Here is a 27,929-nt window from a genome sequence, read left to right as displayed (position 1 = left end):
TAATGAAAGTGAATATTTTTCTGTCCAGTTTGATTTACCGATTGTGACTACCATGATTATGATTGACTTTTACTTTTGACTATTAACTTTTGATCAAACTTCAAAAATGATCATTATCAGAAATTACATAGTCAGAACATGAGAAAACACGAATATATGAGATTCAGATCTTGTGAGACTCTGTAAAGTTATGATCAGCTCTTGAGTTCGTCGATACGTAAACTGCCTGGCTTACTTGTCATGCATACGTGCATTGTGCAAGCAATGCCATGTACGGTTTTGCCAATTTAATAACGTTGTTTGTGTTTCAATGGATGTCGGCTCTATTTTTGCTTTTTAGCGAATTTGATAATTGACAATGTTTACCAAGTGTAAACTATAACTGAAGTGAACTATAGACGGATTTCAAATAAATTCTATCTATCTATATATCTCGTTGACCTGCTCATGATGGAGCACGTCGTCGTGATATGGCCCGGTCAACAATTATTCTCCAGGATGCTCGGTCTGTGGTGTTCACAATCACGTCGGGTTCACGATCAAGCACTTAGCACTTGGTTGCACCAATCACGTCGTGGTTACCAATGTGTAGGTTCTACAATTTATTATTACTTTACAACTTTACGGTATCAGGTGATACCGTTGTCCGCGCACGCAGGAGTATATCGAGAAAGGAGAGCGCTTCTCCGATCGGACGCCTTTTTATACGCACCTATCCTAGCTTACGCACCTGTCCTGCACTAGCACCTGCTATTCGTGCCCTGTCCGACTGTCCCGTTATTCGCTACTCTCTATTCGTTATCCTACTTAACCCTTAACATCGCGGACTGTTATACACGGCAAGAAACTGATATACTGGTTACTAGAAGAACTGCTAACGAGAAGGAAGTTTAGGCGAACACCACAGCTATGGTGGCCCTTGACTCTAGCTTTCCTTCCATGTAGACTTCCGATCAACGACATGTTTTGCTTCAACTGATCCAATGAACTCGCTGATCATTTCTGAGCCTCGTATAGTTTCGTATAGTTTGAAGGTTTCGTGTAGTATACCTCGTTTGAAGGTTTCGCATATTTATGTATACCACATTAGGTTTAGACTTTTATAACCATAATTGTTAAAAAACTAATGGTTTTCTAACGAATTTACTGAAAAAGATTTTTTTTTGCAGGACACGGTTATTACTTGTGCTAAAAAATTGGTCTTTATGCTTCACATGTCGTTTAAAAAAAATCCTGTGATAAAATTAAATCCTGTGATCGGTTTTATCCTTTTTGCTTCCTCTTGAATGTCGCATTTCTTTTTCCCTAGTGTCGTAAAAAGTCGATACTGCCGGGCCGTTCTAACGAAATAAAATAAAAAATGTTTTGTTGAAATAACTCTTTGCAGAAATGAAAAACGCTTTTGAGACATTTACAAACGTACTGTAAATCCTGTACCTCAGATATGTAATAGGCAATCAAAAATTTTTATTCCTCAGGTTGTTCATCTATATCTCAAGTTTATAGCAATGAAACACAAATTTCTTCCAGCTTACACGATTAGTAAAATTGCTCACAATCGATCTTTTGAAAAGCTGCTGCTGCCTGTTGTCTGTGCGTTGAGCTTCTCTCATACAATGTAGCTAATTCGTTAAGAAGAAGTTGTTACTAGTTGTATCGTTTGTGCTTTGTTATAAACATTTTATCGCAACACAGCAACATTTGCTGGTTAAACTCAATTTTTCAAAACTGAAGATGCAGTTGATTTCGTTATTTGATTCCGTTTCAGATGAAATTATTTAATTAAAATCCCGTCAAGTGCATACCGATGTCAAAACGTCGCGATTTTATAATGATTAAAGAGAAAAGTAATTAGCATTAATTGCATCCTGGCCAATGAATATGTAATTAGGTAGAGGATGTTTTGTATTCATTAATTAGCATCTTATATGTTGCTGCAAAAGTTTGCCCTTTTTTATGCGTGTAGACTTGGGAGTTAGATCAGAATTCATTTTCGGGCTTTTCACCCGTTGCTTCGTTGGTGGTTCTTCATTTTGTCGTTTGTGTAGTGTCGTTGGGCGCGCGTTTTCATCTACGGTGCTAGTACATGGTTTAGTTTTATAAAACAAATTGCAAAGCGGTCGGTAGGATTGCAAAAGTCACAACTTTGTGTACGTTTTAATTAGGACATTTCAACAAAGCCTTGTGTGAGGCTTTGGAAGAAGATTTATTTTACGAATAAGTAGAATATATTAAACAATTCAAAATGATGACGCACTTGTAATATCCTTACAAATAGAAGAGCATATTAAGTGATACTTTTGTGCAGGAACAGTAGCACTAAAGAAAATTTAACGGCTTATTATGAAGGTGGAGTAATACCGCAATAGTGACGTATAATTGTCAGACGAACGATAAGTGCGTTCTTTATTAGTTACATGTGTTGGTATTTGTTACTTAAAGAAATTAATTAGCTGTGGGAGTTATGCCAATCTTTTCCTTGTTACCAGCACAAAAGGACCACCGAGTCTATGCGTTCTGCAAACATGTCCAATACTATGATACGCAGGGGCGCTCATGCTTGTTGGAATGCTGTAAAATTTGGCTTTCCCGTTTCTTCGAGCAGCGATATTTGCTTTGTGTTTCTTCGCATACTTTATGTATATTTCTGGAATAATTTCAGCAACGGTGCACAGCTGGCTGGCTGGCATTTTCTTCCCCATAATCGTCTGTAAGCTGGTGGAAATGGTAGGTACGGTTCTATAAATTTTAATTAGGCTAACGTTAGCAATTATTGGGATAACTTTGGTCGTAGTGGGGATTATTGTTGCTGACGTTAGCCAACGCTAGACTCGAGAAAATGTTTCAGCACGGTGTGTTTGCATTAGCTGTGCATAGAGTTTGCTAATTGACTGCAAATTGTTTGTAAAAATGATGACGCAGCAATTTACTTCCTGCAAAATTACTCCGGAATGCTCTACTTGTACAACCTAAAATCGTGCCAATAATCGAATGTATTGTATTTATATTTAATTGACAGATATATTCAGAAAACCAGAGCAGTTAAGTTTGTACAGTATTCAAAGTTTCCCATTCATCTTAGTAATCAAAATCCATTAAAAGACCCAGCTAATTTTCAACATTTGGCAACTAGTTTGAATGATTGTAAACATTATAAAACAAAAATCCCATTATTACATAACAAAGTGTTCAATACAAATCAAGAAAAAACATTGCAAATGTCAATCGAATCGCAATAATGCTGATCGTGAAAGCAACAATTGCTACACGTTGCTCACTAATGATGCAGGCTGTTCGGAACATGCAGCTTACAGCAGGATCAAACATAAAACCGTGTCCTATAAGTTTCGGTAGATTTTCTTTTGCTTCAAAAATATATATGTACAGCGCTGTTGGGTTGGGTTTATATATGAACGGGGGACGAACACTCGTATCAAATGAAAAGTGCAACAACAGCGAAACTTTCTCTGGACCACTTTCCAATCAAACGGCTGCACCGCAGTATTGTGCTACGTTCGCAAACGTTCGTGGTGTTGCAATTTGCAGAGCAAACGCTGCACTATGCTCAATTTCACTGGAATAGAAAATGCTACATATTTTCCACTATGTCTATCTTTCTTCCTATGTACGGAAGAATTTGGCATGAAACATTAGCCAAAGTGAGATTTGCGACACAGTGTGTGTGAGTGATAAATACCACTGATCAAGGATGTTGGCATAACACTCCAGGAATCAGATCAAGCCACTTCCGTGTATGAAGGACATATTTACAGCTTTACTGCTTGTTTTATTCACCTAGATGAACAGGGTATAATTTAGGCACAGTAAATTTTATTCTGTTTCACCATACTGACTATGATCGATCATATACATTTACTTTTATAATTCCGATTAGTATTAGAAAAAGAACATTGGTAGCCAACAGTTTAATTATATTCATGTCAAGTAGGACCATGAATGCACAAAAAATCATTTCATTGAGTATTTCTGTTCATTTCTGCCAGGTACATTAATGCTACCAAATAATTTATTTGTTTAAAAAGGTTCTCTCACGTGTGAACACTCCTGCAAACAAGCCTCGTGCTTGGAAAACACAGATAAGGTTAAAAAAGGACCGCTTCATAATCTTCAACGTCGCCATAAAGAGTTTGGACTCTTTTTCCACTGCACTGCCAAGCAATCACTGCACTTCTTCGTGGCAAGTTGATGCTTAAAATGGGGCTCTTATTTTTATGCTTCGTTAAAGGATAGCTCAGGGCGCGTCTTTTGCGTGACTCTTCAACTGTCTCTCTATCCACCACTCGTGGCGGGGTTCGTTAGAATTGTGTACAGTTTTTTTTTAAATAGCAGCAGCAGTAGCAGCAGCACCAGCCGCAGCGGTCTGCCCCAAGGGTATTTTTGTTTTAATGAGTTTGACCCTTCGGGAAGAGTTTTCAAAGTTAACTAGCACCATTAGTAAGTAACCATTCGGTTATTCGTATGAGCATTATACAGCTTCTAATTATTATTCACTTGGACAATTTGTTGAAATATGCTTAATTTTGGAAATAAATAAAACTGCTAGTGAATTTTTCACAGGTGTAGATTTCGTTTCACGCAAAAGCGTCTACAAAAATATATTTACTAAAAAAAAACAAAAACCAATCAAGTATAGCAAATTAACGATAGAGGTTCAACTGCTCAGGAGCATCGCACACGTAGCATGGTTTGAATCTTGCATTAAAGTTGAATACTATTCAGCCATCCATGATATGCTCTGGTATCGCAAGCTTTCAAAGAATCAATAAAAGTAATCAATGGAAAATGATAATCACACTAATTAAAGATAATCCTTTCATATCCCTCTTGGGGCATAATGCTCATTACCACATGATAGCGCTAATTTGCAAATACATTTCCATCCCAGGAGGAAGTCAATCCCTATTAAAACATTTAGGGTATGTAATACCATGGCGTATGTTTTCGATTGAAGTTATGGCACGAGTTGACCAAACGGACTGTTTTTGTTCGATATACCAGTAGTTGCAACGGTGTATTAGCAAAGAAACAAAAGTCATTACAATTGTGTTCTTTCTGGCTTTCTTTGATTATTTTTTTTATTTCCCCGTAGTCAGTAACAGTAATAGTCAGTCCTGCGTACTGCGAATTGGTGCGGATAGGATTTTGAACCGGTCCTGTCGTGTGAAACCGAGGCCACCACGAAATGCTCCATCGCGCTGCCCCTAATATGTATAATACATATTAACATTTTCAGTTAATTTTCCGAACATGAAGGCATTCCTAAAATTGTTTTCAGATACACATATTTTCAAAATTAATGCGAGAGCAGCAGAACAGCAACGAGACAGGGTAGGTTTATCTGGACTCTTTTTATTTCTTATAAACGAGAAGACGAATGAGTGACAGCACACTTCAAACTGTATTCAACTCCTTCGAAACTGCTTTACCTTCGAGTTGGCTAAATTTTGAGAAGTGAAATTGCTTTTTCTCACTTCTAGATAGCACGAACGTGTCACGTTTGGTCTGGCACCAATAGATTTGCCATTTTGGGTACCAGCCTGGATATAGCGGTGTGCGCGCAAGACGTTTCGTTGTTCTTCGGTCAAACAAGAACCAAACATCGGAACGACTAACACACAATGTGCCCAACGGAAAACATTGCGAACGACAGTCAAAGAGAGAGAGACAAAGAGATCGAGAGAAAGAGAAACAGAGAGAGAGATAAAGAAAGAGAGGGAGAGTAAGAGATATAAAGAGAAAAAGAACAAGAGAGATTGATTGAAGCTGGTATGGCAAGGGGAAGGAAAAACTGTCAGGACGCCAAAACAAAGTATGCACATAAATTAAGTTAGATTTCTGGGGCTAGCCGGCAACAACGGGTATACGGCGTGGGTGCGTATGAACGAAACTCTATGTACGTGTGAGGTGCCAGAGAAAGGACGAGATTTTTCCGACAGTCCACACGAAGGCACCGCAAAGTGTGTGGCAATGAGCGGCGGGCCGAAGAAAGGAGTATGTAAGAAATTAATTAAGAAAATTTTCTTGATTACGGTACTCCAACTCCATCGCAACTGCGTCCTCCTTCTGTTTGACCAGGTCTGAAATTACGCACACACACACACACAAACACACATATCCAGAAATAGCGTTAGATGGCGCACAATGTGCGAATAGTAGAAACGAAGGTAGTGCTTTATCCTGTGGTCCAGCCAGAAACCTGCGCTAGAATTATTCGAAAGATGCATGGACGATGGAGAGATGGCGGCTGTTTGGAAGTTGAAACATAAAACCGACAGTTTTCGCCACTTCTTTTCCCGTCAGCTAGTTGGCGAATTCCGCATGGAGGGTAACACGGATCAAAACTGTTGCTACTTTGCACTCACGGTGCGAAAGCGTCCGAAAAGAGAGAGAGCAAAACTGTTTCTGGTTTTAAGCTTTCTATGTGCTCTTAAAATAACTAATCTTTACTAAAACCCCAATTAAGTTGATGGCAGCTTGAATACATAAGTTAATGTGCAGCAATAAGGCATAGATTGTGTAGAAAAGGATTTTTTTTAACTTGCATTACTTACACAATACAATAGCTGTAATAGAACACATATTTGAAAATTATTATTGGGCATCAATTTTGTGCTTGTGCCCAATCTTGTGCGTTGAGCTCCCAACACAATAACAGAAATATGTTGTTAGATCTGTTAAGTAAGTTACAATACTATGCAATAGCAGCACATACATATTACTTATTAGACTAATGGATTCCTAATTTGATACAACAATGAATCACATCCGGTTAGGCTCACACATCGCTCGTGAAGATTACGATATGAAGGATGCAGAAAACACACAAAAGGAACAGAACTGTGTCTTGGTAAACGGTGCAGTAAGTCTTTCGCCTGCTTTTGTAAATAAACTAACGTACGTACAAGAAATGGGCGGAACGTAAGGAAGCCTGACTGGATGGGATTTGAGGTACTGATAAGACATGACTATTTATTATGGCAACCCCACTAAAGCAGGAACCACCGAAAAGCTCTATGAAAAGGAGACATTTAGGATGATTAAAGAATGGAATTTAGTTGCACTATCCAGTTGCTTATCCACTGAAAGGGACAAGTAGGACAACATTTTTGCCAGTTTTGAAACAGGTTGAACAGTCTAACAAAATGTTTTTTTTTTTAATGTAACATATTTTGTGTATGACTTTCAATTATTGTAAACGAATTAACATCTGGCCAACTCATCGTATTCAATAAAACATACAACTTGGCTCGATGAACTAAAGTAATGGTGCAGTGAAGCATGCTTCAAAACATGGCATTTGTTGCTTTCACTACTAAACAAATTCATAATAAAAAAAACAAACGCAGCTCATACCACTTACGTTAAGGTAAAAGGATACGACACCCATCGTCCCTGTCGAATTCTTTCCGCAGATCCGCACGCCACGTGCCATAGTTTTCAATTTATTCCAATGTGATCTCTGGTGCTTGATAAATGGGTACAAACTTAATAGACTTTCTTACAGCTTGTTTCTGCCGAGGTTCATTCACCATTGTCTGTGTTAAACATGGAAAGAAAAATCCCAACTGTTGGATCTACGAACCAACGGTTACGAAAAGCGTACGGATGGTCGGAGATAGCGTAGGGAGCACTATAGGGAGCACAAACCAGCGGCAGCTCTAAATGGGATGTTGGCAGAAGAGCAACAAGAAACGGTGGTAGTGGTATAAACCAATCAAAAGCTGAGAGTATATTTTGTGTGGCTATTTTTATCGTCGCAAATGAACCGTATAATTACAATATCAAATTGAAATTCCATTATATGGGGAAACTGTCTTGAAATTTGAAGGTAAGCCTTACGTTATTATATAATAATGCTGACGAAGAGATGGTGATGGCGACGATGACTTGTTCCCTTCTGCGCTTGGATCTCGTACACCAGATCCAGGCCGACGGTCCGTTCGCTAGCGTGTACAATGTGGACCGAACATGATGTGGACCTGTATCTAAATAGAATGTTTCCTCAAATGCGATCCGGGGTCAATGATAAGAATGCTGGCTTAGTGAAGAGGGTCCGGCTGTGAAGAACGTACAGCGAATGTCATTTTATGCCCATTTCAATACTGTAAAACAGCCACTGAAAGGAGGAGGTACGTGCATATATCTGCCAGCAGAAGCTGGCTATGCAAACGGAAGCACTCTGCAGTATTGTCGGGATAAAAGTTAACCTTACTGCACCGCATGAAAACGGAACGATTTAAAGGATTTCCTTTTACTGCGCATCGTTGAACTATGGTTACTGACAATCTTTCAATTGACTCATTTTGTGTAACAATCTAAGGAACTTGCAATTGTGCAAGGCATAATAGAGTTATTATGAAAAGCTTGAACATTATCCATACAGATCAAAATTTATTTATTTTCGAATGATCATGGAATGCTTAAACAATGCACTATGCAACATTGTCCATTTCGTTATAACTTTTCTCCACATGTGCAACATAAACAGTACAATGTGCTGCAGAACATGAAGTCGAAATAAACTCAAGTTCATAAATACGCAGTGACCGTACCATGGTACGTTTCGTGCTCCGAAGGGGCAAGCAAGTTGACAGCAAAAGTAGAAAAGCTTTTAATTGCATTCATTCACTAAAATTACAGACATCCATTCTTCTTGCTTCAGACATCATTAGGAAGCACTTTGCCTGATCGTTTGGTTTTGTTCTGCTGTTTTGGATTATTGACCGTGTGCAATAGAATGAGAATGGTTTCTTTACTCACACAAAAAAAACTTCCCTCGCCCGTTTTGTATGTTGGCAGGTTTCGAAATTCGTGTATCCGCATCGTTTCTTGGATTTTAGTCAAGCCATTAAAATTATGTGTGTATTGTGTGCTTCTTAATGTGTTTGGTTTAGTTCGTACGTGAGCCATTGCGAAAATTATTTTAACATCACTACAAGGATTCGAATCCGATTCAAGACTTTTACCAACAAGATTTTCATTTTAGCATGTATCTAAATAGGCGTTACTGTAACTGCAATATCATGTACAAAATAGGATTTGATTGAATTAACAATTAGATCTAAGTGTTTCACACAGAAAACGTTGTTGTTTTTTAATGAACCTCAATAAAAGTTTTTAATTACTTCAAACTATATGAGTATATGATGGGGATTTTTCAAACAATTTAAATTGCATGCTCACTTGAAGTAAGATAAAATAAACTATTAAAATTAGTTTTAAAGAGAATGTAGTTTTCAGTAGCGTAACGCAAGTCAACGATGCGTATTCTCAAATTTCTTGTCGAGCATTTAGTGAAGAAAAAGGCTTCAAATTGATTTTTTATCTCGTCCAAAAAAGAAACATTGTCAAGCGCTCCTCCCAGCTACAACAAAGAAATCCAACCACAACCAACACTTCTGAAACCGCATCTCCTTTTTCTGCCGGAAAATTATTTAATTAAGTTTTCATTTAATTATACTCGTCTCCCGGCCGATCCTGGTGAGTAAAATTGTTGTTCCCCGGCATGTGCAGACACAGGAGTGGATAGCTAGAGACTTACGCGGCTACTTAATTACGAAGAGTGTGTAGAAAGGAAACATTATTACGATGATGTTTACATTACAGATTTATTAAATTAATTTCATTATTCACGAAAAATGATGGATTTTTGGCAGGCACCGCCAGCTCAAAGGACTGAACTCAAAAGGACTTTTTTTATTGTGGACCAACAAAATCCATCTAAGACGAGCGAAACGGTGGAAACAGATGAAGGATTAGAAAGGCCGTAAGATGGTTCCCATCCCAGCCTTTCCGTACTTTAAGTATATCCCGGAAAAGAAACAGCAGAGTGATTAAGAGGCACTGCAAAAAAGGCTGACTTCCTGTATGATTGCGGAATGAATATTTGGAAGCTAAATTTTGTTGTGCCTCCTTCCGGACGTGGTGTACGTCGTATGCATCGTACGGACACATTTGCCTTCAAGGCATTTGACAGTGTGTAAGAGGGCGAATGCAACAAAGATCATTATTCGTCGGAAATTAGTAACATTAGCAGCAACACTGGAGCGAAGCTGTTCGCGTTGGCGAAAAGTAATTTCAATTACGTTTTCTTTTCTTTGTAGAGGATATTCGTATTCTTATTATTATATAATTATATTTCGGATGGAACATTCATGCAAGGGACGAGGTTGCATGATGCTAGCCTGACTTCTTTCGACCTCTGCTTGAGAGCGTAATGAGTGGCAGTTGTTTCCGTTGGGAGCATTTACTTGGATCCTTTGCTCACAATCCTCTCTAATTGGTTGTTATTTCATACTGCTGACATACATACACACAGAGTGAAAACTCTTCCAAATCAAAGGGCTGCTATAAATCAACCACATTACCATAACTTTGTTGATGTATTTCGAGCGTGTCTTTAACGAAGTGTTAATTTTCGGAGAGAATGTGATTAACGCATGGTTGCTGATGAAAATTAACAGGATAATTGTGTTCACTTCATGCGTTCATTTCTTCATTTTTTTCTCCATTCTTCTTTGCGTAAAGAATAATTGAAGGATGTGCATGTTAGCTTCACGTAATAAATAGATGACAACATCGAAATCCATCCGTTACTAATCCAAATCTTCATAGAAGCACGAGAAAATATGTTCATATAAATTCAACAATTATGTTTCTGAAAATATTTACTAACATCAGCACTTTCCCTGAGTTATGCGACACTCGAGTAACGAATGCAAGGTACGTGAATTTTTTCCCCTGTCAAAGTTTGTCAAATATTGAACGTTCTACATTCGTAAGTTTTTATCCGACTGATTTTAATGTAATATGTTTCAAAAAATTTTTACATTTTAATATAACAAAAATAAACTTGGCAAATTTTCTGCATTTTTCGAGTAGCTTGAACAATTATAGTATTATGATAATAGAATTACAATTTAGAAACCCGGGGCGGCCCATTGGCATGATGGCAGCGGAGCCGGTTTTCACACGAACGGACCGGACCAAAATCCCTTCCGGACCAAGGACTGACTATCCGGCTACGTGGTAAAATAAGTCGATAATTATTTCCGAACGGCCAGGCCGTTCTAACGAATAAAAATTGGTAACCATACTCATCCACTGAAATGCAATAATGCTAAAATTACTGTCGGAGAAGTTATCCATTTATTTTAATTTTATTTAAATCCAATTTATTGACACAATGTAATCGCACATATGTAAGTCAAAATAATCTTATCTTTGTGCACCAATTAATACTTTTTTTTGTGTATATTTTAGACAAAATCCAGTTAGAAATTAACCCAACAAACATTTTCCCATAGCTAATTCTTCTATAATATATACTACTCCCCTGAACAACTGATAACATTCAAAACATAGTAAAAGTATCCCTTGAGGTCACCCTGATCAAACTTAGCAAAACCAATCGAGGGGTAGAGAAAACGTGAAGGAATAGCTATGCAGCATTATGTCCGAGTGTCTGTATTCGTCGCTAATTGAAATCGGTACATAAACCTCACTAAAGCACCATGAGGAAAAGTGACCACATGGTAAGGTTCCTGGTGCTATTACCGTTAAACGGACGGCCAGTACCAACTTACTCTTGCGCCTTTGATGATGATGGTGATGATGGTGATGACCGGGGATTGATTCATTGGTCGTCGTTGCTGGGAAGAACGACTACCAATATCGGGGATCCTTTCGCTAAATTGGAGGTAGAAAGGATAGGTTACGGATGAATCGGGTCGAAAACGGCACCGAAAAGTTCAGCTGAAAATGGAAATCTTTCAATATAATTCACTTTTCCGGTTCGGTGACAGTTTTGAATTGACTTTCTTCCGATCCCCCTTTATTCTCTCTGGCTCGCTGGACTATACCTAGCAGCAAACGGTTTTTTGCTGTTCCTTATAAGTCCAATTTTACCATTTCCATCACTAACGCCGAAAATTGGAATTCGGTAGGAGGTGGGCTGTACCGTCGAGTTTGTTGTCGTATGGATAGTTTGTCCACGTCTAGCCTCTATATGGCTCCCAGGATATCTAGCCTCACAACTGTCTCCCAAGGATCAAGTGGTACGGCTGCTTGACCGGAAAAAAGAACTGTGATGGACAATGAGAATAACGAAGACTTTATCCCATTTCGTTCGCTCGCACATACGACGTAGCTACATTCTGTTATATACCATTCTCTTGCGATTGTCTTTTGCGTTTGCCAGCTGGGTACAATTGGCCTTTTAAAAGTGTTTCTTGTCGCAGCATTATTCCTTGGTCTAAGCACGTCCAAAAATGGATGGAAGCGTATTTTCTGGATGAATTGGAGTTTAAAATATCACACATTGCAGCTGACGATGGGCATCAGCCCCAAAATTTCAAGGAACTCGACAAGGTTTAAACATTTTCGCTTTTTGTTACACTTTCCCACTGCCATGGAAGTGTGGTCCGATGGTAGTGTTGCGAACAATTGAACAGAAAATAATGTACAGAGAAAATACCGAATGCTCTTCCTATTTACCATGACCGTAGGTGGATAGATCAAGTTGGAGTGCCTGGGAACCGACAAACAATGATAAAGTATCGAAAAAAGATCTCAATAAATAAAACAACAATTTTCAATATCCATTAGCTAGCGAAGAGCACATCTGAACCGAGCTTTCCTACCGTTCTCGATCTACCGATCGGAGATAGATGCGCTCGAGGCAACAACGAAACAGTGTTCCATAGTTTCCCACTCTTTATGTGTTTTTGTTGTTCGTTTTTTATGTTAGCAGTTATTTTCATTTTATACTGTCCCATAAGGATGTAAAAGTGAACCGTTACGGATTTAGTTGGGTGAGAAAAGTAATTGCAATAGAATCGACCGGTTGAAGCTTATCTGCACTGAGACTGCCATTCATGCGTACACTAAATCACCAAACATTATTAAATAAATTAAGGCATTCGGAGAATAAGTGTTGAAATATAATAGAACCCTAATTTTGTTTTATTAAAATCGCTATGTTCCCTTCCTATCCTTTCCCGTCTTTGAGTCACGAAGATGATATTTGTTTTGCTTTCAATTCAACTCGGCTATATTCGGCACTTTTAATAGATTCGCGTTTTGTTATTCATCTGGATAATATGGATACAAAATTAACATTTTCTTTACCAATTACGCTACAGTTAACAATAAGATGGTTATATTTACATCAACACATATACAATCTCAAACCGTCGTGAATAAGTTTTTGGTAGCTAGGGACAGTGGGATGATTGCTTTTCCATGTCTTTACATTACCGTGATTTTAACAAGAAAATTGGGTAGCATGCACTGGCCCAAATAAATTACGTAATCGATTGCGTATGTGCTGCATCGAAAACCTTTTAGGAAAAGTGATCAATCGGTACGAATATAGCTTTATAAGTTTTTTTTATTGTAGGAATTGTTCTGTTGTAGGAATTGAAGAAGGAGAAATGTAATAAATGCTTTAAATGAACCAAACACAATAAAAGAAATGCATCAACACTTTAAGCAGGAAGAAATTGCATCAGTGTTATTTTAATTACCAATTACGTACGGGTAAAAGTTTTTTGGAGTTCATTATTATTTAAAAATCATTGAACATCCGTGACACTAAATTAAGTTCTAAAGTCTTAAATTTGTTAAATCAATTTGTTCTTATTTCAACGTAAAAAATGAGTTAATGCTTTGTTTTGTATAAACTTCAATCGCAAATATCACACACGAATGCTTAGTCGACCATATTTGTCAACTTAGATGACAGTTTTACCTGCCAACGGGAACCAGAAGATGAGACGTAGACTGAATAATTAAACCGAACTCGTCCGTAGCAGGAATCCATTTGAGAAATATTTTAATTAGATTTACAATGGAAATACGTCGCAAAATGAAAGTAATTAACCGCATCCCTTCTTGGGCCCGTATTCCAGCCTCTGTTTCCCTTGATTCTTTTGGACATATGATGTGGTCTGAGTGTTCAGCACTTAGTGCCACCGGTAGGGTAAGCACATGGTTTTGATGTGATTTTCCTGTTTGTTTGCTTTATGCGTCGTGCGATTGCCTGATACAGCAGTGGTATCTCAGTACAAGATGGATGGTAATTTGAATGAGGGTTTAATCAAAAATTGTTAACTGCACATCAGCAAATGACAACGATCATTATGCTACCCTTATTAACCATACGAAGTAAAGGTATTTCCTGTGAAATTATGCGTTGCTTATATTACACTCTACATGTACTGCATGCTATTTATTGATTTTTTACATTTTTTATACACTAGGAACGATTTTCGATATGAAGTGCGTAAAGAGGGTAAACCTATGTAATTTTTACTTACCAGCAACATTTTCAGTACTGTGCATTCCTGATAATAGCCGATTGGTGACTTTATCCAGCAACGTAATGATTCACTTGATCATACTCAAACCCGCAATGTCAGGTTCATTCATTATTAAACGAGTTTACAAAATCATCCTGCAAAATAGTAGACATAAAAGTAAAATAAGTGTATGGAAAGATAAATTATTTATTTATTGCTGTTAATACAAGTTGATTGCTGTAAACGACCCAACCCGTCTACCTTGCACCATAACCAAGCATTTTTAAAACGGCACAGCTATGTTTTAAACTTTACGTAAACTTCATTGTACGACGAATGAGAAACACACAACAATGAGAAGCTTAAAATTGAAACACAATTGGTGACAAAAATATTGATTATTTATGCAACAATGAAAACGAATAATAACACGCCAAAGGAAGTTGACACACGGCACGTTCAATGACTCTGTTGAAATCAACTAGGGGAGACTCAATTTCCTAAATCCAGCGTACAGAGGACGGTTTAAACTCGAGCTGACAATTCTCCGGAAGAACTTGTTTGCATGCCCAACGTTCAACATAAGAATGATCCACGTATCCTTATCATGGCGGGGGAAGCGGCTAACGACGGTTGGTTAATTTAATTTTCTGATTCCATAATAAACTTTGCCAATTATAGCCATTTTCAACGGAGCCGTTTTTGGTATCATGCGCCATGACAACGGAGTGTCTATGACGATGCGCCCTTGTGTCATACAGGGTTTTACTGTATTTTCTAAGAAGATTGAAATAACTGAGAGGACATGCGTGTGACCATGTGTGTGTGTGTACGGGAGAATAGGAAAGAAAAAGAAGAGATTCAGCTATATTGAAAATAGTTGGTTCAGTTAGTTATCACTATCGTGTATGGTAGTATAAACACGCTGCCCAAAAATGTTTTGAATGTCATATTTACCGCAATAGCTAATTTTAAAATGAATGACTATTGTAATATTAATGATTAAGGATATTTATTAACTACAATTCAGTTAAAAACCACCATCACAGGTGCGATCGAAAAGTATTTCCTTTAATTATTCTACTTTGCATTCTTTGCATTGCATATACTTTAAATTCTTTTTTGTCCTATTTCGAAATTTTCTATTTTTTAGCTAGATAATCAATCCTCTGTTCTGAGGAACGCACCAGATAGGATTTGGTAGCTATTGCTTCAATTATTACTATCTCCAAATAGCTTGCTAACAACCCTTTAATTTTATGCATCGTGCCTGAAGATGGTAAATATTATAACTTCGAGAAACTATGTGCTAATTGAAATGATAAGGTTGTGCTAAATCTCTCTGTGTTTTATAATGTTATGATTTATGAATATTATAATATTATATTATGAATATTAACAGTCATTCTTAGCTGTTGGATCTACTAACCGAAATTATCCGGTGAATGCTATTTGATCAGCCCACCTTGATATAAAGCTATTGGTAAATTAAACCCATTAGCTGCAGCATTTGGGATGTGGCTTTTTCGCTAAAATATTTCTTATTAATTTGTTCCACAGCCTCCACCATTGCCCGATGCTCATTACGGTCATGCACTGTATGAGGGAACGAGGCGTTACGAGGGTCTAAGGGAATTAATCCGTTTTGTGGAGAAAGGGGAACAATGCTGCAATAACGCTGACCATGGAATTCTGCGGTAGAGCCATCGGAACAGCGTCTGCTTCCTCCATCCCATAAATACCCCCAGCAAACAATAAGTCTCTCTTTCCCATTGCATCCGTGACTCTAGAACATTTGTCCTGTGAACCGTTCGCTTTCCATAGATGTTGCACTGCTTTTCATCCTTCCTCTCGGGATGCATCCCGGAAAGCTACCAACATATCAATAAAGGCAACATCAAAAACCACACACGAGTACATAATAATCTCCGCCACCATGCAGTAATTTGCATTCCCAATAGCTCCCTGAGGACAGGGTTCGAAAGTCGTTTAAGCCTGCTGTATTAATTCACATACGCACATCGGAAATAAGCACAGTGTTGGGAAATAATTGTAATTTCATTAAACGTCAATGGTTAAAAATTCAGAAAAAATGTATAAAATTTGTGTCCCATTAACTAAAAGCAAAGGTACCCACCCACAGCGGCCGCATAAAACCAAACCTCCGCGAACTTTATTGAATGCTATTGCAAGAAACCCTGTATCATTATTATCTGTAGTGCAATATGGCAATGGCCAAACCCTCCACACAATAGCATCCCCTCAACGGTTTGCGGCATCCATGAGCCCGGGGACTGAATTTTGCACGCGTTAATTAATTTATATTATAATTGCTTGTAAAATGTAATTAATATAATCACATGCAACGCCATGCGGATTTCATCCCCTTTTTGCGTGTGTCTGTAGAGAGCGGCAAGCAGACCGTTGGATGTGTGAGGAAGGATCTGTTTGGCAATTGCGCAGCCCTAGGTCCCACGTATGGAAGGAGCAGAATTCCACGGAAAGCTGAGAACAAACGTCCTATATTCGATACAATGTTTATCCCTTTCCCTTGTACTCGTCCCGAATATGCCATTCATTTCTCTCTCTTTCTCCTTCTCTCTAAATATATCTCTCTTTCTATCTCTATCACTCTCTCTTTCTATCTCTATCCCTCTATCTCTCTCTCTTTTTCTATCTGTCCATCTCTCTTTCTATTTATCTCAGCTAAATACAATTACACTTGCTCTGTGGGGGAGTAAATGATCTGTTTTCTGATTGTATCATTTTTTTACTACCAACTGATTATTACGATCCTTTTCGATGCCTACACAGCAATACGTAAATGTCCTGAATCATTTACTTATGTACGTACGTGTGCATACTAACACCGTCTGAACGCAGGGAAACCCGAGATGCATTTGCTTTTCCTCGAATGTTTTACAATCAATAGGTGTACCACCAACCTTTTCTTCGTGCTCTCGCCATCATTGCCAGTGGCTGCACAATCATGTACACAACGCAGGGCAGTATGATTGATCGGGATGAGCGGGGAAAGCGAAACCGTGATGGGAAGCTGATGAACAAAAACAAGCTGGAAACGATAAATTGCGGGCTGGTTTGGCAACATCCAAAGCACACATTTTCATCGCAATTAATTTGCATTGCCTGTTATTGCTCATTCCCTCTGCAATATGACGGCCCTCCCACACCGGGCGTGGAACCGCGTGCTGTTGCTGCTATAACAGTATGTGTCTCTTTGCAAGTTAAAATATTAATGGTGACATTGTAAAGCGATATTTGTGAACTAAATTTAATTTAAGGTGAGCTATGAGATAAAAAATAACAATGTCGAAAATTTCTTTTAAACGATTAAGCAAATAATTTAAAACAATTCAGCTATTCAGCAAAACATTTATTGAAATCATAGCCAATTCGCTTCCACAACAACCGCAAATTTGTGTACCACTTTGTTTTGAATTTGTACAAACCAACGGGAAAAAATTTGGCATGCATTGTAAACTGTTGACGGCAACCGCTAGTATCGGTTACGAGTGGAGACGTAAGCGGCAGCACAGGTTTGGGGCAATTTAAATTATCACCTGCCCGGTTTTCCTGCTCTCCTGACACCGAGCTCTCTCTCTCTCTGCCTACATGTTCTACATGCGACACCGCAATGGTTTTACACTATAATGCACCCCTGCTAGAAACAACGAATGGATGGATCGAAGTTCTCAGATCCCCTCATACACATGCACTGTACCCCGTTCGCTAAAAGGGATTCGGTACCGACTGAATATGCAGAGAATTAATGCATAAATTTGCGAATTGCTTTCTGCATTCTCTGTTAATTTAAATTAATTTCGTTTCAATCGAAATTATACCAATAATAATTATGTGCTTCAGTCTACTCTCTACCATCGCGACTTCTCGCGTCGAATTCCCATGCCAACGAACACGAAACCATTTATGCGGTTCGGATACAGCGTATGTGCGAGTTGTCGCCTGTGCAGAGAGGTTTGTTACTATGGATCGCTTTATTTATGGATGCAATCATGGAATTGAACGGTTTTAACTGTTGCATTTTCATGCATGTTCATCTATCTACTCGCTTGCTGTAGCTCCCTTAGTGTTCCGAGGTTTTTGGTGGTAGACGAGTTAATTGCTGTGTGTTTGTGTCACAGGCTTTTCAAACCGCACCAAGACTTCATCAGCAATATAAATGCAATTTTTCAATAGACATAATGAGATGAATTATACACTGCTATAAACTTATTATTGACCAGTAACATATTCTAATACAATATGTAATAAAAAGGAAGTGCGGGTGACAGTCAGAAAATACTTGATGGAAATACATTCATAATGGTTTCTATTATCTAGGTTATATTCGACGATAAAAGCTTGATTTTGAAAATAGGACAGTTATAATTTAACGTATACATTATTCACTGTGACAAACGACAAACACAAATACTATCACCAAAAGTTATTCTATTTTTACAGAGGTTGGTTGTAGTGTTTCCTTATTTGATTGGAATGAAGGACATCATCATGCTGAAAAAAAGCATACCACTGAGTAAATAGAGAGACGGCAAAAACGATCAATTAAGTTAATTAAAAAGAGCCTTTTTCCTTAATTCTCTGGAGGATGTAACAGAAAGCGACACTGAACAAGTTGGGCATCGCATCGTCGCATTAAACGCACGCGCGTGAGACCAAGCTTATACAGGATAGGGAGACAAATATACTTCATAAATAAAATTCAATCGCTAGAAAGATAGAGTTGCATGTTGAGAATGAGAATATGAAAGATGAAAAGACAGATAAAACTTTTAAAATAAGTTATATAAAAAAACAAGGTTCTTGTGAGAACGACCAGATCATTATCGATTTTATGAATCCAAAATTGTTTTTCACAAACAATTTTGTTTGCAGCCATATGTGCACACACACAATTAGCTAATTCATAAATCTTAAAGCTTCATTTGAAACATTGAATTTGTTAGTCCTCTCAGATGCTCGACTGAACGAACAATTGGCAAACGCACAATCACTATGTCGGAGGCCTAGACATTTCACCTAACGGGTTGACCAAACGAAACGATAAGTCAGTAGCGAACAATCTGGGTGACAAAATCAAGCCAAAGAATCATGCTATTTATTCAGTTTATATGAATTTTAAACATGCATTATCGCTGCAACGCATTTGAGATACAAATCCGGATGATAACCATTGGTAAAACATTAAAATATGTTCCCATACCATTGATATCGGTAACTTATTCATCCTTCATTCCATTCTTCGGTTCTAGAATGAACCGATGAATATAACACAATTAAAAGTGGCGAAAAAGCTGGCCGTGACTGCAGTGGGTAGGTAGAAAGATTTCTGACCATGCATCATGGTATGGAAAATGCAACCAGGATATACTCCACGGGCTCGCACATAGAAACGTACGGTGGAAATGCTTTTAAAGGCGAATGGGTTTTGCTTGTAGTCGATATAAATGTTTCAAAGAGCATTTTAATGTTCTCCGAATATCCAGGACGCATCTGCAAAGCGCAACAACTCAGCACTCACACATCGGCCGAAGCTCACACGGTTCCCTCCGCGGTCGGAACTGCTGTTACACCGGCGTAACGCGGCATACGGAAGAAAACCATTAAAAAATGAAAGGCGCTCAAAATGAAACGTGCGCAAGGAAGGGGATCGGGTGATGGAAATAGTGTTAACATTCGAAGGATAAAAGCCTTCGACCGAATGCTGAAGATGTTTGGTAATACTGTTTTCCAGTTCCGACGGGAGATCACGCTTCAAATGACGTTGTTATATCTACTCAATACACAATAGTTTTAACTGTAGTGAAGAAGTCCAAGTAATCGCTCTAATAATAACGTTGAATACTGACAAATAATCTGAACTGAATACTGAAAAATAATTAAATCCTGCGTAGTTTGTTTACTTTTTCTTAGTTATATTAGCGGAACGGCTGAACTTATCTATTGAATTAAGATATTTTATTACTTTATTATTCTAATTAAGGATTATTAGTATTACTAATTCATTGCTTATTTCTTTTATTTCTAAATGTTTTACTGTTGAAAATTGTAGATCAACTTTAACTTTTAAGTACTTGCAATAGATTAAAGATATTTTCAGTGTACATTTACAGCATTTACAGATTTAAGCAGTACTCATGAGATATTGTTTAACTAACGTTACTAATGATCAAATTATCAATGTGTATATTTTTGGAAATGCCCAAAACAAAAGCGATGAAAGGATACAAACAGTTAGTAGAATGGTTCGACTCACATGAAATCAATATTTCATCCCATTAAATTAATTGGAAATTCGCGTTCCACGCCATAAAAACACCATCCAAACAGCATTTATAATTTTTTCTCTTTCATTCTAGTAAACCATTCTTCCTATCATTGCGTAGCTCTTGGCAACAAAATACTCAATCAACATAACATAAGCACTCTTTGTTTATTATAAACGCCTACTCGTGTTTTACAAAAAAATACTGTTTATTATTATTTTATAGCATTATTTGTCTTTCTAATACTGTTACCCACTAGTATCAACTATGACAATATTGCAATGGCAGAAAGGATTGTTTTTCATATGTTATTCCAAATAAACTTTTCCAAAATTTTTCTAATATTTATTTTAAAGGGCCTAATGAACAATTCGTGACATAAGTAAAAATATAGCACAATAGAAGTTGCGTGGTTTAATCTAGAGAGAATTTCCAGCATATACGAACATTTATAAAATAATTATAATAATAAGATAATAACAGATATTAAGATAAAATTCAATAATTCATCTGCATGTAATAAGTTAAATTGATTCGTCTGTCGATAATCTAGCTCTAATAATATACGCGATACAAAGCATTGATATAGTAAATTTGATAACAAAAGATACTTTCCAGGCGTAGTGCTTTATAATGCAAATTCATGGCAGTATCGATAAACGGTTTATAAACGTATTGTTCACATGACCATTTACACAAATTTTCAGTGTACTTGATACAGCCGTGTTGGAAAATGACACCATCAAGGCTAAGGGTTTGAAAAAAAATACAGTTCACACTGAAATTCAAAAAAAAGACCACATAACACTAGCGCAAGAGTTTACGAAACGAGGGTGGAAGGAAGCGTAAAAATAACACAAAAAATTTTAATAATGCGGCCCTGATTTGCCGCCATTAAATTATAATAAGTTTTGAATTTAAACTTCTCTAACGAGGGCTGAATAAATTCTTTAATGATGTTTTCTTTCTATTTAAAAGTTTCCTGTCGCCCTGCGGATTTGTCGTCCCCGTTTCGTCTGCTAAACGAAAGCCATGCGAGCATCTGAAGGAACGAAAAGTCGAGTGAGCGGACATTTTTGAAAGGGAGTGTGATGATATTTTGTGCAGTTTTCAGCATGTTTTAACGCCCTATCCTATCATCATCACGGTTATATGCGCCGAACACCGGAAGCGCGTGGAAGAGGACTTCAAGCCATACTTATCTCACTAAACCTTCCCAACTCCCAATAGCAATGAAGGGGTCGACCGTTCTGACACGTGTCAACGTCTGCGGATTGTGATAATAGTGCTGAAAGGATTGATCGTTGAGAATCAGTTTAACTTTCAAAACATGCATCTATAGCGTAATGGCATGGCTAATGATGACTCATGATTGTTCCGAACTGATTTTCAAAACCCTACATAACAACATTTAATGATCTCAAATATCAAACAATAACGTAGATTGGCAAAAAACATCATTGCAGAATAGAGTGAGTAGGTGAAATTTCAACAACTAGACAGTTAAAAGAACGTGATCCAGCACTGAGGATTTCATAAAAAGTAAGTCTTAATTCGTTTTTTTTCTTTTCCTCTAGAATACAATAGTTACAATACATTAGTAATATATGGGTCAGTACATCAGTTCATATGGGTCGAACGTTAAAGAGTAATAAGAATAGACAATACACAATTAAACAATTACACTCGATTGGGGCTCAAACCTGGAACTTAGAAATCTGGGAATCTGACGTTTAAATGCAATACTATGTCTAACTCGTAATGAATAATTCAAGACAGTAATAGCTCCAAATCGAATTCCTAAACTTACAGTCACGCATATTTACGGTATGCATACGAGTGTTTTCTTGAGCAAACAATCAAATATTATCATTATTACAATTTTAATAAGTTTGCAGTAACTATGCAACTAGTACTTCGGGAGCGTAACGTGTAAGTATTACTAGGAAGTAAAACGAATAGCTAACGGGTCGTTTTATAGAAAACTGCAAAGATGCACCATTATTCAACGACCTTTTTAAGTGTCTTACATTTACATTAGTGATACACATTCGATTACTCTGCACTTGACAGATTTGATACCACATCCTGAGCTCCTGATCGCTCTACAGAATCACTCAAAGTTGAAAGTATTGAAGCCTCCATACATTCTTTTGAATTTATTTCCTTTTTTAGTCAGGTTAAAAACGTGTGGAAAAGATATGAGTTATTAAGAAGGTCATGTTTTGTTTTTATTGCAGCAACAAGGCCGCATCGGAATCCCGTGCAAGCAAACATGTCCGCAAATCTATAAAATTGGTTTTGCTTTTGCGGGATGATTCTCTCGGATTCTCTATTGGACGGTAAGGAGTCAGAGAACAAAGAAAAAACGCCTGTCCCGAGGTACAGAGATGCAGATTTTGTGCCCTTCTATGTGATATACTCCCGAAATAACAAAGGATTGCAAAAGCGTAAGGAACGAAGTACGAGTCGGCAGAATTGAACAGAGTTAGTAGGTGGACATATACAGAAAATTGAAAATGGAAAAATATTAAATTGATTTCGTCCGCCATCCCGTCGCTGTTGCGTCGTTCTTCCGTCCCAGGTTTGTCGCTTCTAATAGACAATGTGTGTAACACCCCCTGTTTCGTACGTCTCTGTGATATGTTTTAGCCAACCAGTGGACACGTGGTGCTCGCAAATCCAGCCATCCACACATAAGACGCTTAGAGTTTTGCCTAGCACAGTCGGTCCGAACCGGCAAAAGTGCCGCTGAAAAGCATGCTGCGCCAGTCGGGTAAGGCTACGATAAAAAAACGAATCCGATACGGTTATATCCTTCTGAGTAGATTGTATGGACAATACCATGAATATTGGGACGGAAGTAACTGGATTGTGATTTGGTAGGTGATGCTCACGAAGTGTGAAGTGTGGAAATTTTTCGCGTGTGTGTGTAAGTCAGTGAGTTTGTGGAAAACTCTTCGGTTTCAGTGGAGTACTGATCATCTTACACGAATACTGGTACCCCTTTGAGGATTCTCGGTAACCGGTAGGTAATTTCGTTTATGAACACAAAATGTGGGCTGAATCGTACGGAGGAATAGCAGCATCCAATATGGGGACCCATGGACAAATGATTCACATTTCACGCTTTCCCGAACAAGCATGCAAATAATAAATCGAATGTTGCCTTGCCAGCTTGTAGCAGTCTACAGTTAAGGAATTTTAATGAATCGCATCCTTTTGTTGTAAAATTTTCATTCTCTCATTTCTTTTCATTCAACTGCGTATCAAACGTCTCGAATAAAAACATTATATTTCAAGTAAGTTTGAAAACAAATTTATAACAATTGCACAAATTTCGACACTTTTTTTGTTTCGTTAGAACGGTCAGGCCGTATCGGCTTATTTTTATCACGTAGCCAGACAGTCAGCCCTTGCTACTGGGGTTGGGTCCGCAAGGGATTTTTGTCTCAGTCCGGTCGTGTGAAGACCACGTCACTAATGGCGTCCATTTTTTTGGGTTTCTAATGGTATACAGAATCATGAAAATTGAATTAAATATAATTGAAAGTTTTATGGAATATTATGTTTTAACTGAACGCTGAACGTTCGTGAAAAATGCTGAATAATGAAGTTTAATAGAAAATTATTCAACAACATGGTGGTTCCTATTCTTCGCACAAAACTGTGCCATTTCCCATGGTATTTCTTTTTGGTACTTTGAATAATTGTAATGGCTGCATAAATTGGCTTGCAAAAATTTCAGGAGAAAACAATTACCCATTAGACGAAGAGTTCCACTAAAACCTACCTCCGAGCGTACAAAGCAAGAGGAACCATTTGCGCAAGGAGTAACGGACTTCGAGGCATTCGCATATATTTTATGCTTGTTGTTAGGTAGTTAGTTAGCAAGTTAGTTAGTGTGCTTTCTACTGATTCGATAAACGCACTGGTGTGCAGACCGCTACAGAATAAACTTTTGTACGAGCCGTTTGCTACAAAGCTTTTGCATATTCACGATATGTGCGTAGAACTCATGCAGGGAATGTATCCCATTTTGTGTGTTTGATGTTTGAGACTTTCTATATGGCGAGCAAAGGACGACATAGCGCTTATTAGCACTGGTTTAGCTTTTCCGAACAAAACAGACACGATTTTTAATTATCTAAAACCACGCATTACGCTGGTTTGACTATCATGATTCACACAAAATAGGGGAGAAAACCGCCGAAATAAGTTATATTTCCAAATAATACTATGGATCCACTTGGATATCTTTATGTTATTAGGAAATTACAATTTAAACAAAACTTTCCAAATAATCGTTTTGTAAAGACTCTTCCGAACAGCACTTTTTTACAACATGCCGTAGTTAAATCTAATAAAAGAGATTACAAAAGCATGTGAGCGCTTTTACACATTTCACTTCATTCTTCTGCCTGAAAATCAATCCCTCGATTGTTTTGTAACACAGTCATTTAAGTGGTTTTCCTCTACTTTTTGTCGATCTATCGTATTTTCCAGAGAGCTCGTACGTAGGAGCAATATCTTTCAACTCTCACGGGAGCTTCCTTTTTGAATGCAACTCATTCTAGTTCGGTAAGCCAGATCCAACACCTACACATTCCATTAAACTTATACGTCCATCATTCCATTTCCCTTCACACCACATTTACTTCGTACCGCTAACTTTGCAAGGCATCGGGAGCCAATCTGAGAGAGTCTTTTTCGGAAAAATGGCAATCAAGTGATTGCAAAAAGTGCCGCTCCCCAAAAAAAAGGCATTACTCTTTCACGGCGGCATTTGTTGCTGATGCTTTGTATCGTATCGCGACGCTGAAAAGGAGACCGGAAATGGGAAAAGTAAAGAAAGAATGAACACATTTCCCTTGTCCACGCGCTGTAGGATAATTTTACCCTCCGAAGAAAACGAATCCTCGAGCTGTAAGTTCAGTGGCACGTGGCTCGAAATTATTTACAGACACAGTAAGATTACAATTATGCATGTTAGGAGCTATACATCGGTGGTGCATATCGTTTAGAGCAAAATGTATTAACCATATTAATCCCAAATAGTAGCGTGTTTGTCTGTTTTACGCTTTTTCCTACAATTGGTTATGTGTGTAATATGAGGTAGCATGCTCTCTCAAAACTTTAATCTTCTTCTCAATCGGCACAACAAGCTAAAGAGGTCTGCTTACTATGACTTTATTGACCCGTAGTTGGATAGTCAGTCCTGCGTACGGGGCAAAAGTTTAATATTTTAATTATAATTACATTTATTGATAGTAGAAAGTCTTGTTCTCTGTTCATTGATTTTTTAAATACATAAATTTTGCTCACTTAAAAATATATTTTTCTACCATGTTTAATTTGGTTTTGTTTCATTCTCAAAAATATATATTATTTTTCGTTACTTTTAAATAAAGTTTATGAAAAGGATTTTTGTGCACAATTGTGTTTTGTCTGCCACAGTGTCAATCAATCAGCATTCCTTGCATTCTTACCAGTCACGACCAATCTAGTGTTACACATCGTTGCGTCGATCGATGGCAACTAAACGAAGGAACCACATCTACAACAAACACGTTTACGAGTGTTCATATTTAACTATTCACGCGTTAATTGGTCAAAGTTCTCCTGCAGTTTATATAGCTGATAGTCAATTATAAAATAATATTGAATAAAGACTACAACATAATCGAATAACAAATTACAGACAATGAATTTTCGTCTGTTTACTCAGCAGTTCAAAGAAACTAATTGTATATTGTTTTTAATGGTGACATTATTTGCTCAACAATCTGAACAATGCAAACCAACCAAACTTTGTAACTCGGTAAAATTCCAACCTACATGTCTTGATGAGGTTAATAAAAGAAAAAGCTCATTTCCCGTTAACAGTTTATTTCAATCCCCCATCACACTTCAGCTGTACCTATATAGTGACATTAAAAGCCATTTATCCGAATCTCTTTCCCTGTACCAGTATACCACAAATCTGCCATTCTCTATAAAGGTTTTTCCACCCTTCTTTTGGCATTGGGTGACTGTTAGCTGTATTTTGTATCCAAACGACTTTTTCATTCCTCCTCGGGCTGTTAGTTGATCGTTTAACAGACAAAAATGGAAGGGCGTCACAGGGGAACGGGTGTGTTATTTTTTACCATTGTTCATTAGGGGCAGGGAAATTAAATTACTTTTAAATAAAGATATTGAAACGTGCACTTACCACAGTTGATTATTCTACTTGCTGTTGGCAATTTGGAATATACCTCAGATGTGAAACATACGTCGAGGTTCCGTATATCTGTTTTATTTTAGAGGTACACTACACTAATTTCCTGTTTCTTGGCGGCTCTTTTCTTCAGTTAACAACACAGAACCCGTTTATTTACTTCACTCGAACAACAGGGTTATACGAAAAATGCATCTGTTACACAGGCCGATCTGACTGTTCATGTAGTTGATATATTCCACTAATTTATGAACAAAAAGCGATTTGTTATGGAATATTGCAACGATGATGAAAATTTAGGTAATGATAATATCATACATTTAATTATTGCTAATTTACAAATGTTCCGCACATTGGAAACTATTTTGGCGATATGGAAAATATTGCAAAACATAGATTCAAAACATTAAAACAATTTAATAAGATAGCAATTTAGCGTAAGGTATTGTATATGAACCAAAAGTTTTCAAAGTTGTACAACAGCTCTTTTTGGTGATACAGATGAATTTCTCGATCGTGGCTGAATTGCTCTTTGTACCACAACAATTCAATTTGCCGCATTAGAACCCATCTCAATATGACTAGCTCACTTTTCATTGCTTTTACCATTCACCGTAACTCTTAACATACTTTACTGTATTTTCTCCACTGGCTACAATATCCGTCGCAGTAATTTAACCCTTTTTTTAGCAATAAAAACTCAGCAACAAATCATACTAAGCGCATGGTAAGGGCATTCACTTACACTGTTGATAATGAAAAGTATTTGATTCACTGCCGGACGTTTCAGCACTGAATGCTTCTGTTTCACAAACCACCGAAACTCTATTTCACGACACTGTTGCGATGGACAGAACGCTTGCAGAAACACATCCTTACGGTTCGCGACCATCAACACAAATGTTGCCGCTTTTCCGAAGCATCTTGGCTTTGCAAAACATCTCCGATGCAGGAAAATGAGCGTGGAATGTACATCCCATTGTGGCCCTGGGTGGAAAAAATCAAAACAGAGAGAAACACTCTCCAACGCACAATTCTCTCCCTCGTAGTGTAGCTCTTTTTTCTCTCTCTCTCTCTCTC

General features: G+C 37.6%; 1 protein-coding gene across 2 annotated transcripts in view; it reads right to left on the bottom strand.

Annotated features, from left to right (window-relative positions):
• Positions 1-26,858, bottom strand: part of LOC128309736 (LIM/homeobox protein Lhx3-like) — a 44,483-nt gene extending 17,625 nt beyond the window's left edge. Inside the window, exons 1-2 of one of the 2 annotated variants that reach the window (XM_053046198.1) lie at positions 26,844-26,858; positions 14,340-14,476 (exon numbers count right to left, since the gene is read on the bottom strand). In XM_053046198.1, coding sequence (XP_052902158.1) covers positions 14,340-14,364 — 25 coding nt within the window. In that variant the 5' untranslated portion in view covers positions 14,365-14,476; positions 26,844-26,858. Of the gene's footprint in view, positions 1-366; positions 436-14,339; positions 14,477-26,843 lie in introns of those variants that run through there. The other variant, XM_053046199.1, reaches the window with a different exon arrangement.
• Between the last annotated feature and the right edge of the window lie 1,071 nt (positions 26,859-27,929).

The sequence above is a fragment of the Anopheles moucheti genome, chromosome 2, assembly GCF_943734755.1.
Source record: "Anopheles moucheti chromosome 2, idAnoMoucSN_F20_07, whole genome shotgun sequence".
Classification (NCBI taxonomy): domain Eukaryota; kingdom Metazoa; phylum Arthropoda; class Insecta; order Diptera; family Culicidae; genus Anopheles; species Anopheles moucheti.
This window is presented reverse-complemented; position numbering and strand designations above follow the sequence as displayed.